Source organism: Osmia bicornis, chromosome 14, assembly GCF_907164935.1.
Source record: "Osmia bicornis bicornis chromosome 14, iOsmBic2.1, whole genome shotgun sequence".
Classification (NCBI taxonomy): Eukaryota; Metazoa; Arthropoda; class Insecta; order Hymenoptera; family Megachilidae; genus Osmia; species Osmia bicornis.
The window spans coordinates 1,321,627-1,337,543 of NC_060229.1; the positions used below are offsets into that span (position 1 = coordinate 1,321,627).

Here is a 15,917-nt window from a genome sequence, read left to right on the forward strand (position 1 = left end):
CCGGAACCAAAGATGGGTGCGAGTGTGGGTGTAGGTAGAGGAGGGTGCAAGTACCGAAAGAAGGCAAGAGAGTACAAACGGATACGTACGCGAGCAACGGGACAAGGAGAAGGATAGAAAGGTTTAGGTTAGGTTGGTCGCCTGACCCGGTTGACAATCGATTGACGGCTGTCGCCAAGACCCTCCACTCTTTCCACCTTCTAACCCGGCAAGCCTTCCCGACGACTCGATGCCGTCGCGTTGCTTCTCTCGCCTAGCAGCCCCGACGCAACGCGACGCGACGGCTCGAACAACTTTTTCCTAATTATCCCCTGTCGCGGAAACGAAAAGAAAAGGAGAAGAAAAAGAAAATACTGTTTCGATCGGGGTGTCGACTTTTTAAGTGGAAATACGAAAGAAATGTCGGGATAAAGGAAAGAAAGAGATTCGTAGGCGGACGAATACGCGGAACAGGATTACGCGGGTAATATACAAGGTGGAACAGAAAGTTGTACGGCCAAGCGGATGGACGGCACACGTATGTACACGCGTACATATTATCTTTCTCGCTCGCACACTAGCCTCTTTTCCACGCTCGGCTGTACACACCGAGAGACAGCTTCGTGGAGGTAATAGGATGGGTATACAGCGGGCGGTGTTGGATATTATTTGCCGAGGACAGTGACAAACGCCCGTCAACGTCATTTCCACTCGCAACGTCGGCTTCCTCCGACAGCACCGACGCGCTGCTGCGCGATATCACCCTCTCCGCGACACCTTCGCCTCTTCCATCTTCTCTTTCTCCGTCTCTCCTTCGTCTCCTTGCTCGTCTCCTCTCGCGGGAGGCGAGCTCGAAACGTGACGAGCGTATCTAGTTCTGGACCGACTCGTCGTCTCTGCCAACCAGCCATCAAGAGGCGCCTCTGCTGACTGTCACGGCACTGCTCTCCCCGTTGCCGTGCCGCACCCAACGCATCCGACGCACCCGCCGTTATTCTCGATATCTACCTACTTTCGTTACGCGATTCGATATCATCCGCTTTCCCACCCCTTTTCTTTCCATCGAACCGTTCGTTGTTTTGCCATTTTTCCGACGAGAAACTCGAGCAAATCGTGGAATTTCGATGCTGTGGATTGGACAAATTGGAAACGCACCCGTAGAAATCGTCGAAGCGAGAAGAAAGAGCAGGGTTAGTTGGGCAGAAGGGTGTACGGTAACGGCGCGAGACGGGAAGGGGGTACGACGACTGGAACGGACGGGTGGCACCGTAGGGGGATAGGGGGGAGGCGTAGGTAGTCATTATGTGGAGGGAGGTGACGTCACTGACGGTGACGGATGGCTACACGTCAGGCAAGTATAAACCCCATGGTACCCAATAAATTATTGCAACTATAAATTACTTCTGTGCTCACGATATAATGCCACGGCTACCGCCGTCACGATGGTGTGCGTGTACGTACACGTACGTGCACGTGCGCGCTTGTGTGCTGTCGCGTCGAAGCCGAAGCCAAAGCCGAAGCCAAAGCCGAAGCTGAAGCCGAAGGTGGGGCGTGCAAACAAAGGTGGCACCATCCTGAACTAACTAGCCCCGATACGGCCACCACGAACCCCTTATACAGCTACTCTTTCCTGTTTCCCTCCTCGCCCGTTTTTCCATCGACGCGAATCGCGAACCACCATCGCGTCTACTCTTGCCGCATTGACTGAGAACCACTGACGTAACGTAATTCCAAGCAATTCGTAATAAATATCGTTGCGACGGCCTGGTTCGGCGTTATTGGTGTATCTGTCTCTCATCTCGATGCCTTTGGGGGGCTAAGAAGCGAGGCGAAGCGACGCTCGAAGGGACCGGGGGAAGATATTATGGGCGTGCGAGTGAGTTATACGCTTTGCCGCATGTGTGTCGCATAAATCTGCTCCGACCTCGGTACCGAACCCCTCGCCACTGCACTGGAACAGTTTCTACACTTTCCTTCGGTACAGACAACGAAGAAGACGACAACGACGAAGACGACGACGATTGACTGGCTAGTCGGCTAGTTGGCTGGCTATCCAGCTATCTACCTTAACAGACCGACTGACAGGCGAAACGATCGATATCGAAGCGCGCTTCGTTCACCCTTTCTCTTCGATCTGGCCAAAAATTTCTTTTCCTCGCTCGTGTACGCGGTCGAAAGATTCCCGCTCCGAATTATTCTCGACGTCGATCGGCCGTAAAGCTGTCGATATAGCGTTTCTCTTGGAACCACGTTCTGCTCCGCGTTACGGTAAGATTATTTATAGACGAGCACCGTTTGCGAAGCGACGTCTTTACAATCTCGCGACTTTATCGCGACCAGAGAATATTACCGCGAAAGTCGAAACTCGAGGTTCGGATCTTTTCGAATGCGGACAAAGTAAGGGAAGTGAAGCTGGGAAATTCTTCGGTCGCGACGATCGGCTTGAAAATTAGCTGTAGCGCGCGTGTTCGTCCTCATACGCAGAAGAGACGAAGCACCGACATGAACGAGAGGCGGAAGAAGGGTGAAGAGATCGAGAGCTGGGTGCACCTGTCCTTCCGTACATCAGCCGTCCGTCATCCGGAGGACGGACCGTTCTCTGTCGGTGTGCCGTCTTCGCTCGAAGGTTCGCGCGTACCAGCAGACATCGCACTTATTTACGTTGACACAATATTTATTAGGACGGATCGGTGAGGCGGTCGTTCGAGCCGGCAACCTATTTCGGGAGGCTGTGCTCGCGGCGAAAGACCGGCCAGTCGGTCGTTCCGCGGGACATCCACTCTCCTTCGGGATTAAGATACACAGACCGGTCACGCGTCTTATTTTTTGACGGCTGTCACGACGCATCGGCTTTGCAGCAACCACGACGCGCGACGATCAGAAGGGTCGTTGTACTCTCCATCACGACTGTTGCTTTCCAGGCGCTCGCAACTCGGCTCGAATTCGAAGGGTTGATAGTTGAAAAAAGGTTCGAAGAAGAGGGTGCCAGTGAAATGTCGCGATCGAGGGTGGTGGGTGAACCACGGTTTCTCGCGCGACCACTTCGCGAGGGCCGCGACACCGGAGGCTGTGTAAACGAAACGATAACCGGACGGATCGACACCAGCTGCTCCGTGTTTGTTGCCGGTTCTATAAATAGGAGCGGACTGCTCGTTCTTTCTCGGGTACGCGCCTACCCGTCGCAAGATCCTTTCCTTCGTTCTCTCGCCCGTTTTCCTTTCTTTCCTCTCGTATCCTTTCTTTCGTCAACCTGCCGACTGACTTTTAAACTCTTTCTCCTGTCTCTTCTCTCAACCGTAACCGACTGCAGAGACGTTGCCTCGCTGACAATTATCGTTGTCACGGCCTCTGCACCGCCGCTCGGTAACGAGAGTGACATTTCGAAAGGCAGCGTGACGCGTACCGCAGAAGATAGAGGGAGAGTCGAAAAGGACAGGCGCAGGTTCGAAGGTTACGAAGGGAGAACGAAAAACCTTTCCACACCCTTCTCGCGCTTTTGTTCTTCGTCTGAATCACCTTTCGTTCGAATCCAGAAGCCACGGGAATGTCGCGGTGCTAACAGCGAAACGGGCTAGCCGATTTCAACTTTTTAAGCGGGAGTTCCAGTAACAGCGGCAGCACCTTGCGGCAGCCGCGCATCGATCATCACTGTCGCCTGTTGCTCGATCAGACGAACGAACGAACGAAGGAACGAAGGAGCGAACGAGCGGTCGATCTTGCTGGACGCGTAGCCCATCATCCATCATCCAGTCGTTCTACCTGCATCGGCGGACGCACCTACGGCGCGACCGTGCGCCTCCGATCATTAATACCGTTCGTTCAAGTACGCGTGACACGATTTACTTGATCGCTTGCTCGTTCGCTCCTTCCTTCGTTCGTGTTTCGCGAATCACATCTAGGACCGCGGAAAACAAACGCACCTTGTTTCCTCAAACAACGTTCGATTCGACGATCGATCGAAATTTCCAACGATAACCCGGACATTACCGAGTTACGAACTGCCGTGTTTTCATTGGCAAACGCGTCGCGCTGATCCACCGGCTCTTTCGTCGCGAGATTCAGCTTTTACCACGTCGAGTCGCGTTCCACTCCATCGCTCACCGTCACCTCGACGCGTCTGTCGCTTCGTCATCTTCCACTCTCGTCCTCCGCTTGCCCGTCTCATCTTTCGCTCCGTCACTGTGTCGCGTCGCGACGCCTCGCGTCGCGCTTCTCTCAATTCTGTTGCTTTTTCCTCCTCGGTCTTTGATACTTTTATTGCAATGATTTTGTTGGACGTCGAATCATCGACGAGAAAGCTCGACGCTTTGGTCGAAGAGAAACACGAAAATCCGCATACACGATAAAGTCTTCGCGATCATAGCGCGCGATAAATAGCCGGTCGAGCAAACGATACGGCCGTCCTCGTCGCGGTAATTGACCGCAGCCGAGTCGCTTTCATCCTCGCGGATATACGTATTTGCTCTGTGAATCCGGTCGAACCGGAGAAACGCAGCCACGGGGATTTATAAATTCCTATCGTGCGTTTTCTTCGATTTCGTTACAGTCGAACGAAATACCAGCCCCGAAAATTGAATTCATCGATGTTTCAACAGGGATCGAGCAATCCAAGGCTTTCCTTTGAATCGCGTCGCGTCGCGTCGCTTTGATTCCACTTCTCCGAATAACATCGCGAATCCTCGTGTTTCTCGAAAGCGTTTCGACCGATCGAACGTCTTAATCGGGCGACGAGCAAACGGGAGGATCGGTCGACGCATTTTTATGCACCGCTGGAATCGTGAGCAACAACGGCGGTGGAAGAACGAAGGAACGTGGCGCGTTCGGCGATGGGAGGAAGCGATTCGACAGGCTGATGGAGTGAGTGTTGACTTAGGATAACAGTCGGCTCATCGGTCAATCAGTCAGGTAGACTACGGTAGGTCGGTGCTCCGTCTTCGGTTCGGGCCTGTCCTCTCCTTCGGACGGTTAAGTGACTCACGAATACGACCGACCACCCCACCGGTTCCACCAGCGAAGACAAAGCGATCGGGGAAGGTACGAAAACGAGCGCGATAACGCGAAAGGGTAGACAGAGGAAAACCGAATCGTAAACGTTTTACGCGCGGACTCCAAACGCGTGAGACCACGGGACAATTTCAGAATACGTTAGTAGGCTGTTTCGGGAGAGAAGAAAAGCAAGGCATCTCGTGGAAAAGCATGGAACGGGCAAGAATCGTGAAAAACGTTAACCGCGAAACGGAAGTAGGCGACGCGTCCGTTTGCAATTCGCGAGTCGGCTGCTTCGAGAGGAAGAAACGAGAGCATAAGAGAGGAAAGGGATGAGAAAGAGAGAGGAAGGAGAATGGATTCACCCGTCAGTCACTCTCTGGCAGACCGCGAGAGAATCACAATGCGAAGCCTAGCCCTCCTTTGCTCTTCGTCTCTGTTCGTCCTTCTGTACGACCAGTCACTCCTCCTCACCGCTCCCTTCGCCTTCCTGCTCGTCCGTTCGTCCGTCTGTCCGCCTGTCCATCCGATCGTCTCTTCGTCTGCCTCCTGTCACTCTACTCGCCAGCCTCCCGACGCTTCTCTCGCATCAGGAATTCATCTCCTCTCCTGTCCTGTCCTGCCTTGTCCTCCTCCGTTGCTCCTTTTGTTCCTTCCCTCCCTTTCTCGCTCCCTCACACCCTCGCACTCTTGCATTCTCGCTCTTTTGCTCCACTCATCCTCCTGCTCCGCTTGCCAGTTTCCTTGCTCTTCTCTGCCTTCGCGTTCAATTCCACTCGGTGTGCTACTCGTTGTTACATCTCGAATCGCTCATTACTACATATCGTACTACACACGAGATCGTTTGGCCAACTTTTTGCCGCTGGAAACAGGCCGATTCCTTCGTTCTTAATCCTTCTATTCGTCAACGTTTTTCCTTCGGCTCGTTGCCTGTTTACCGACGATCAGGCACAAAAGAGGCGGTGATAGCGAGTACAGGGAAAAATGTCTTATCTCGATTTACCCTGCAAACGAGTTAAGCTCGCGTGTTTCGTCGTAAATATTCACGACGCGCGATGTTTTAACGACCGGTCTAATTACCAGCAAACGCAACCGATTTAACACGCCGGTGGTGCATAAATTCAAGCGGAACCAGGCTCGACGCTATCCTCGACCGATACCTCAGCTAGCTTATAAAAATCTCTGTCGATGTAGTTGCGAGGTAGATCGAATCGAACCGTCGCGTCGACGGAAGTATCGACGCGTAGTATATCGGTCTAAGTTTCTCCTTAAATCTTGAACGGTAACGAGTGGCTAGCGGGGAGTGAGAACGAGAACGGGAACGAGGACGAGGACGAAGAGACTGTTCGAAGGAAAGGGTTTGCCGATAAGACTAATTATTGTTGCGCAGCAAGTACCGATGGCGGATCTCGCTGCGAGAGGATCGGGTGCGCGGCATGCGGGGGAGGTGGACGATCGCAGGGGACACGAATGAGATCGGCGAGTTCGTGTTGTCGGGGTTCCGTTCGTAGCTACTAATATATCCTTCGAGCCAGCAGCATTTGGCCGAGTCGGGTACGGGAGGAACGGATATCGCGCGGTAGCATCTTCGAAGCCGTGTCAGGGCTCGACCGCTTTTAAACTCGGTACGCCACGTTCCTTATTCCCTTCGTATCTTTGTCGAGACTGAATATGCAGCAACCCCGCGTGCTGGCCTACTCGTTAGCGGTCTGCCAATGAGGATACGCGATCTTGGCTCGCGCGCGACCATTTGCATTCTATTTCTTTTGCCGCGGCAGACTCGTGTTTGTTACTCGCCTTGCAAGTCGCTTGCAAGTGCAGGCCGCTTGGAAGAACTTGTGGACGAACGAAAGAGCTTGTTGGCGGAGGATATCGATTGACTGGTGGATCGAGATCGAGAAATAGCGAAGAAACAGCCTGAGGAGGTAGACGAAAGTTTGTTTCGCGGACGCGAACCAAGGGAAACGAGAACAAAGAGGAAGAGGAAGAAGAAGAAGAAGAAGTAAGAAACGGGCGGAGCTGTTGGCTACTGGTGGTCCGCCCTGGTCTCTCCGATTCCGAGCCATCCTCGTACCGTTCTCGTTCGTTTTACCCGCTTGTCCTCTTCCTCGTTCTCGAGTTGCGTGACGCGTTCGTCCTGGCGGTCGTTGGTCGCGTTCTCCTTTCATCGAGCACCTCCCGTTCTTGGTTGGTGCTCCGGCCGTTCCATCGCGAATCGTTCACGGCCACGTAAGGATCCGGAGGGCTCCGAAGGGCCGAGGATCGAGGACCGAGGACCACTCCGGCCCCGACACAGACAATGGACAATGGGGACATAAATCTGCGTAATTAGTTGCCGATGCCTTCTCGGATCAATGCGCGATCTCCTTTCCCTCCTCTTCTTCCGTGGCCCATCGGCGAACAAACGATCGTTTGGTTGGCCAGTCGGCAAAGTAGGACGGTGCGCTTCGTCCTGTTTGTCCCCACCCTCTTGGAAGGGAGGTGTGTTGCCTCCTGTCCGCCTCCCTTTTGCCCTCCTCGGACCCTTTGCCTCGGCATCCTCATCTTTGCGTTTCTCCTCACCGACTCACGACCGAGGACGCGTCACCGGAACAAGATGGCGATGCTAGTTCCACACGTCCGTTCGCCGATCCGCGCCCCTTTCCGGAATCTCCAGTCGCTCGCGCTTCAATGAACGGTGAACGGCGAACCGCGAATGACGAAACAAACCGCGATCTCGGACAGTGGCACAATCTCTGCGTCTCGACAACGAGAACGACGCGAAACGGAACTCGATTTCCACTTTCGTTATCAAAGGCCTTGCTTGTGGAATCGCGATTTGATTAACAGTCATAATGTGAGTAGCGGAAATTCGTACCTTGCTCGACGCAACCTCGCGAAAATGTACTGTACTTCGTCGTGCCGACGCCTGTGATGTCGACGTCGCGTTGTCGTCGCAGACACCGATGCCAACACCAAAGCCGACGCCGACGCCGTAACTGCAAAAGGCCGATAAATGAAGCGATAACGCTATTGTACTGCTCTGCATCCTTGCACCTCTTTACATCCTTGCTTCCTATGGCGGACTTTGTCATTTCCAAATTTTCCACGTCAAACGCGTCGCGAAAGCGCTTTTGCTTTTTCTTTGTCTTTTGCAATCTCTTTTTTCCTCTTCATTTTCGACCTCGACTTTTCTCCTTCTTATTCTCGTTGATCAATTTCGTGTTACTTAAACGATCGTACGATTTTTCATTGCAGGGGAGGACGGAGTCGAAGGCTCAGGGCCCGGCACGGACCTCCAAGGGGAGGAGGGCGATTGCGTGGAGGATGACGGCCCAATTAGCCCTAGCGAAAGGGGTTGTACGGTGGTGGCTAAAGAGGAAGAGGATGGTGATGCAACCGACGAAGAGGACGACGAGGACGCATCAGCGCCAACGCCACCCCCTTCCGCAGCCGCGAGACTGAATCCTACGATTCTAAGGGAAACAGGACCCCCGGACAGGTAAAGTCGTTCGCCAAATGGATCGCCACCGACGAAAATATCCGCTGCAACGTAAATTTTGACGTGCTTCGTTGTTCGCTCGAAACTCATTAGCCGGTGCTTTATCCCAAGCTTCGTCATAAACCGCCTAAATCAACGAGAGCGCCGCTACTGTTCCCTTTGAAGTCGCCGACTCTGCGCGCCCTCGTGTGTGTACACACGCTGCTATATACCCGTTGTTTAAGCGCAACGAATTGTCACGTATCCGTGCCGCGCACGAGCGAGAGTCTGCAAGTGCCGTTCGCTGTCTCCCCGTGATAGGAAGCGAGATAGCATGTGAACAGAACAGAATAGGGGGTAAGAGATGTAGGCGGTTAGGGAATGAGAGAAAGCGAGAGAGAGAGAGAGTGAAAGAGAGAGATCGCGTACGAAGGAGGGATAAATAAGCCAGTGCCAGACCGATATCGGTGACTGCCGTGCAACGTCATACAGCTAATAGAGATAGGCACGTGTTACGCGTCGGTTTGCACTGACGATCCCACCAACGCCGACGAACACGCCGCTTCGGTACCGCTTTGCCGCATCAACGCAAACGGTTACCACCACGGGGGCGGTGGTGGATGCGTGTGCCGGTGGCGCCTTCTTGCCCCGCGCACCTCGCCGCCCCCCCAGTGCCGTGGAACTTCCCCTGCATGCGTGCCGCCGGTGCTGCTCCCCTTTTATCTCGCGCCACGTATTCGGCATTCAGTCAGAAGCAGTCAGTTACGAGCGAGCCGTCGACAAGCCTGCCGCAACGTATCTCTCCGGGTTTTCGCGCGTTATCGTTCGGTCAAGTGCTAGATTCTCGTTACCGATTCTCTACCTGGCCGAGAACAGTCGACCCGGTGTTCGTAGTTCGACAGGTATCGATCGTTCCACGCGAACCGCGAACCACCAACCGCCAACCACGAATCACGTTCGACCGGTACTTTTCAACCGTTGTATCTTTACGATCGTACGAAAGAAACGAATCGTTGCCGATCTCGCGTAACCTCTCGCCTTTTTGTTTCATGTTTTCAGAGAGCCAATGAGTCCGCGCTGTCCCTCGAGAGATTCTAGGGAGTCGTCCGGTCCGGCAACCGGAAGTCCTCCACCGCCTGCCACGAGGAGTACCGCGAGTCCAGTCAGCCCGAGTGGTATCGTGCCATTGCCGCTCGGTAATCATCCTCTTTTACCACCGCATTCCGCAGCCATGATGGCAGCATACCTACAACAAACCCACCAAAGGCTACTCCTCGGCCACTCGCCACTGTCCCGAGGATCGGTGTCGCCGTTGGTTTCATCCTCGTGCTCTCCACCGGCGGCCACCCCTGGCCTGCTAGTCTCTCCCAGCAGCATCGGCGAAGTATCCCCTTCTGCCACCCCGTTACCCGCGGTCCTCGACTTTAGCACCAGAAAGGCTTCGTCGACCGAAGATGACGAGGACGAACAGATACTGAACCTGAGCAAGCCACCGACTCCTTCCTCCTCCACGGAAACGAACAACGGGCCGCTAGATCTATCGGTACCGAGCAGAAAACGACCAGGACCTGAAGACTCCCCGCCACCGCCAACTCGCAAATCGTCCAGGTTATCCGGCGCTGCCGCATCCGCCACGACGGCACACCAAGAGGTCGCGCAAGCCGCGACGACTGCTGGTTTCGGGAGGCCGCCGGTCGTTTCGCCGTGGACGTCGCCCGTCATGGCTTCCCACTTCCCCTACTTTGCTGCCGCGGTCGCGGCCGCGGCTACTAGTCAACAGCAACTTTCCCCGAAGAGTACCGCCGGTGTAATGGAGCATCACCAGCAGCTCTGGAACGGTAAGATGAAACCACCGTCGACGTTGGACAAGTCCTATCAACCGAGCGAGGCGACCAAAGCGCTCGAGAAAATGAGCGAGTTGAGCAAGCTTGGCGGAGAAGACATGTTCAGATCGAGCTCACGGGTAACGGCGGCTGGGGCGAGTGCCGCAGCCGCGGCCGCGACTGCAGCTGCCGCTGCTGCGGCCGCTGGGAACGCGACCGGTTCGACGTCCGGCAGTCGGCATAGCGCTTGGCAATCGCACTGGCTGAACAAGGGCGCCGATCAGGCGAAAGATGTCCTCAAGTGCGTCTGGTGCAATAAAAGTTTCCCCACGTTAGCCGCGATGACCACACACATGAAGGAGGCGCAACATTGCGGCGTCAACACGCCCGTCCCGGGTGCCGCGTCCGCGTTGCATTCCCAACAGGGTAACGTGCCGAACATTCCGACGTCGCAACAACCCCACCAACCGCAGACAACCTCGACGAGCAGCAGCAGTGGCGCCGTGGCCGCTGCAGCCGCGGCCGCGGCCGCGGCGGTCGGTGCTGGTCCTGGTTCCGGCGCACCGAGCAACAAGCAGAGCCCGTCCGAGCTGAATCTGCTGATCAAGGAAACGATGCCGCTACCGAGAAAGCTGGTTCGCGGTCAGGATGTGTGGCTGGGCAAGGGAGCCGAACAGACCAGGCAGATTCTTAAGTGCATGTGGTGTGGCCAGAGTTTTCGATCCCTCGCCGAAATGACGTCGCACATGCAACAAACGCAACACTACACCAACATCATCTCCCAGGAGCAAATCATCTCGTGGAAATCGTCGGACGAGAACAAGGGTGGCAGCGGTGGAAGTGGAGCAAGCGGAGGCGGCGGTGGGGCGGTTGGTGGTGGCGTGGGTGGTGGTAGTGGTGGCGGAACCGCGGTACCTACCGGTGCCGCTTCCGGACCACATCCAGGGAACGCAACTGGTCCCGGTTCCGGGGCAACCAGCAGCCACGTGAGTGCTGTGCTCACTTGCAAAGTTTGCGACCAGGCGTTTAGCTCGCTCAAGGAACTGAGCAATCACATGGTAAAGAACTCGCATTACAAGGAGCACATTATGCGTTCAATCACCGAAAGCGGAGGCAGGCGGCGACAAACGCGAGAGAAACGCAAGAAATCGTTGCCCGTGAGGAAACTGTTGGAACTCGAACGGGCTCAGAACGAGTTCAAGAACGGAGACGCTGCCACTGGTCTTGGCCACACACTCGGTAAGCACGCGGGTAGAATAACGTGCGAAAAGTGCGGCGAGAAGATCGAGACGACCATCTTTGTCGATCACATACGACAGTGCATCGGCGCGGGAACGATGGGGGCGAATCAACGCAACTTTTTAAAGAACGCGTTAATGTCCAATCATTTACCAGCAACCTTACCGCCGACCGAGAGCGGACGCAAAAGCGTCACCGAGGACAGTTCGTCCGTGTCCTCGAGGCACCATCGGTCACCCTCGTCGGCCAGCGACGCAACCACACCAGGTAAAGAGACCCCAACACCCACCACCGGCGACACTACCGGTAGTTCTTCTCCATCCGTTCTAAACGCCATCGAAAAGCTGATCGAAAAGAGTTTCGACTCTCGCGTCAGACACGGTACGCCCGGTTTGCATCACGCTCAACCTGGGGCACCGATGGGCACCAGTATCCTCAAGCGATTAGGTATCGACGAAAGCGTGGACTACACGAAACCTCTGGTGGATCCTCAAACGATGAACCTCCTACGATCTTATCAACAGCAGCATCAACATCAACAACAGCAGCAACATTATTCCACTAGCACCGCGGCGCGGAGAGAACGCAGCGGAAGCGAGTCGAGCTCTGTGTCCGAGCGGGGCAGCGGCGGTAGAACCGAGACGATGACACCGGAGAGGCGCGTGGATCTGTCATCGGTCGGCCACTCGGACGGTAGACATTCCCATCATCCTCGCGTCACGCCGGACAAGCAAGTCGCTCCTTCGCAAAACTTGTCCTCGGTTCGTCACCATCCCGCGACGGAGGAATCCGGTGACGAAGAGTCGTCCGCCACAGCAGCGGCCACGGCGGCGACCACGGTAGTCGTTAAGAAAGAACCCCGGGACGAAGAGTCGGAGGAACGGGGGTTGGCAAACGAGGACGAACAGTCGCAGTCACAACAGAGTCGCGAGGTGTTCGTGAAGAAGGAGATCGTGGAGGAGTGTAGAGACGAGGAGGAACAAGGTTCGTTCAATCATCGACGAAGCAGCCTGCACGAAGGTTCCGAAGAGGGTCGCGAGGTATTATCGCCTCGCATGAATCCACCAACTCCGAGGTCGAGCGGACAACCGGAACAGCTGGGTCGCAGTCCCTGTAGAAACAGCACGAGTAGTCCAACGAGCAGTGACCGTTCCGTCACGCCACGCGGAACTCCAGACACCAAAGGATCGAGCAGTCTCGGAGCCCTCTCTTCCATGTTCGACAGTTTATCCGGCGCTGGCGGTGGCGGCGGCGGGGGTGGCAGTGGGACAGGCGGAAGTGGTGGCAACGCGGCTAGTGGTTCGAGCAGCACGGTCGACTCGCAAGGCCGGAAAACCAGTAGTCACCCTTTGGCGGCTTTGCAGAAGCTTTGCGACAAGACGGAGACAAGAGGTCCGAGCGGGAGTGGGTCCAGATCGAGTAGCGGTCCCGGAACTGCATCCGGTCTCGGTTCAGCGGCCGGAAGTGGAGTGGGCGCGTCAGGGCCGGGATCCGGAACAACCCCGGGTGCGATCTTAGCGTTCAGCTGGGCCTGTAACGATGCCGTGGTCACCGCCGATTCGATCATGAAGTGCGCGTTTTGCGATACACCGTTTATCTCGAAGGGCGCGTATAGGCATCATTTGTCCAAGATGCATTTTGTGAAGGACGGTGTGATTCCGGACCCGTTGACGATCGGACGATCGGCGGCGGCCGCGGCCGCGGCGGCGGCAGCAGCAGCCGCCGCTGCAGCCGCGGTCTCTCAGAGTTCGAGCATCGGCCCGTCGACCGGTCACGCTTCTTCCTCGCCACCAACTTCCCAGCGCAACAAGTCGCCACCGCTGCCGCAGGCGAACGGCAGCCCATCTCAGTCAGCGGCCTCTCCCCTAGAGGAGAGCCCGCACTCCAAATTTCTCAAGTATACGGAGCTGGCCAAACAATTGTCCAGCAAGTACGTATAGTCCGAGCCCCGTAAGTAGCGGTGCCACTTGTACATAAGTGTATCTATACTGTAACGACTGTAACTAGCCACGCGGTTGGACACATTTCATCATCGAACATCCGCCTCGATCGTTCGTCCTCTTTCGCTCGCGACTCCATCGTCCGTCACTCATCATCGTTCATCACTCATCCATCATCCGTCGTTCGTTTCTTCTTGCGTTGAACTCGCGTTTCTTATGTTTCTTTTTCCCTTCCCTCCCTCGATCTGTCTTTCGTTTAGTCTCTTCGCGTCGTTTTCGATTTAAACTACTGTCCGAAATTTCTTCTCGCACGGACGATCGGATCACGCGGTCCGAAGAAAGACGACGCGTCCAACGAGGAGGTGGATCTCGAAGGTGCGTTAATTAAATTGTGATGCCACCATATCTCGCGACACCGCTGAGTCAAGGGGCTCGGCGAGCGGCCAACTTTGTGATTTTATAAATACTTAAGGACATTTACGACGAGCGAGAGAAATAGAGAGAGAATGGGAGAGACTGAACGAAAATTAAAGCAACGGAAGAACGTTTGGGGAAAAGGGATGGTCGAGTAAGGAAACTAGCGACGGGGCTGAAACGAAGGGTTCAAATTTGTCAAGATGAAAAGAAAGGGAAGGCATACCTATCGAAGCTGTCGTAAGGTTGGATCAGCATGTATACCTCTAGATCGTAAGAGCGTAGTTGATTAGCAAATAGGCTAGGCTAGGGTCCGCCCTTGTATAGGAATCTCTTTGTTGACTCTTATTGCTGCGAAACCGGTGATAAAACGTTCGGAATCGAAGCTGCTCGATTGCTTGACGAGCACCGAACTCCGAACGAACAACAGCGATATACGATGAATGAAAGAAAGAAAGAAAGAATGAAAATGAGACAGAGAGAGAGAGAGAGAGAGAAAGGGAAAATTAGCGAGGAGCATCGAGAAGAAGCAACGAGATGCGGTGCAATAGCGAGGCTCGCAATTATTTGAAACGTGTGCACGGCTAGTCGAGCGCGCGCAACGTGGCGTCCTCGAACAATACAACGTTTTACTTCGCTCGTAGCTCGTACGAGTAGACCATTGTAAATTTTCTTTGTTCAAATTCACTATTTATTGCGCCGTGCGAGCCAACGCGTCAACATTTTAAGTGTAAAATACTATCATTACTATCGTTCGGATCATCGCGAATAAGCCGTGTATATTGATTACGAATACGAACACGATTACGATTACGATTACGATTATTCTATTACTTATGGGAAGATGAGACAGAAAGTGTAGCAGGCCGCGTTCGATGCCGGGATCGTGTCTCGACAAAAGCGAGGGCGTGCCGGTGTGCGAAGAATCGCTGGTGTGAATTGGTTAATGCATGGATGGGTGTTTGTTTGCGTGCCTGTGTGCGAGTGTGAATGAGTAGCGCAGAAAAGCGCAAAGAGACGCGGGAAAACACGAAAACGCGAGTACGAGAAGGGATTTGGTGGTGGCTCGAGCGATAGATCGATGGGCGACGTGCGTTCGAGGACGAGAAAGTGCAAACCTGGAGCGGAACACACTTGTATACGTATTTCTTGTAAACTCTAATTCTTCCATCGCGGACTTTAAAAGTATTTATCGATATAACGATAATATTAATATTATTATTGTAATTATATACGATTGCTGAGAGTGTGACGGAGGCGAGAGAGACGAGAGGTCTACGTGGATGCGAAAGACGGCATACGCGCACAAGCAAAACGCGGCGTGTACACACTCGCGAAAATAAGAAACGAAACGTGGAATAGCCAACCGTGCGAAAAATACGCTCGAAAAGTACCTACCTACTTACAAATGCGCAACCACAAAGATATGCATCATGTATACGCGACTCTTGAAACCATTTTACCAGATTTGTCATTATTTAATTATTTCGGTTGTATTTTAAAATGCAATTAAAGCTCAAATAAATATATATGTTATAAAGTAATAGCGTGTCTTTGTTTTCTTATCTAGCTTTCTTTTCTTTCATCGTAAAACAGAAATCGCTTATCAGCGGAGAGTTCGCGAGATACCATGGATTAACTCTCCCAGTCAGTTATCCGACTTTCAATTCTGTCCCTCTGTTTCCTCGACTTTGACAGTACAGGAATCGGGAGAAGGCAAGAACGACAGGATGGACAGGACGGAAACGACGGAGGGAGAAGGTCAACAGTAGAAGGGGAATCGAAGGAAAGAGGGCTTACGGACCTCGCCTACCTCTAGCCCGGGGCTGGTAATGAATTCGTCTAATGGGTCGTAAAGAATGCGATCTTATGGAGCGGAGAGGATAAAATAAAACATTGGTGGAGAGGCTACCGATTCTCGAACGATCCTTAAAGTAACCCTCGCTTTAAAGAAACGAGCTCTCATCCCTCCCTATTTCACTCTTTCTCTCTCCTCCTTTTCTTGATCCCTCACTCTCGAAACTGTCTTTCGCATTTTTTTTTTGTTCTTTTCGACCGTTCTTTCGGTGGGTGAAA

The 15,917-nt window shown here is 54.0% G+C and overlaps 1 protein-coding gene across 7 annotated transcripts in view; it reads left to right on the plus strand.

Annotated features, from left to right (window-relative positions):
• The window catches only part of LOC114879298 (protein tiptop), a 67,365-nt gene extending 51,980 nt beyond the window's left edge, over positions 1-15,385 (plus strand). For 5 of the 7 annotated variants that reach the window (XM_029194102.2, XM_029194100.2, XM_029194104.2 and 2 more), the window contains 2 exons: positions 8,203-8,446; positions 9,485-15,385. In XM_029194102.2, coding sequence (XP_029049935.2) covers positions 8,203-8,446; positions 9,485-13,427 — 4,187 coding nt within the window. In that variant the 3' untranslated portion in view covers positions 13,428-15,385. The other 2 variants (XM_046288612.1, XM_029194105.2) reach the window with 2 other exon arrangements.
• The last annotated feature ends 532 nt before the right edge of the window (positions 15,386-15,917 follow it).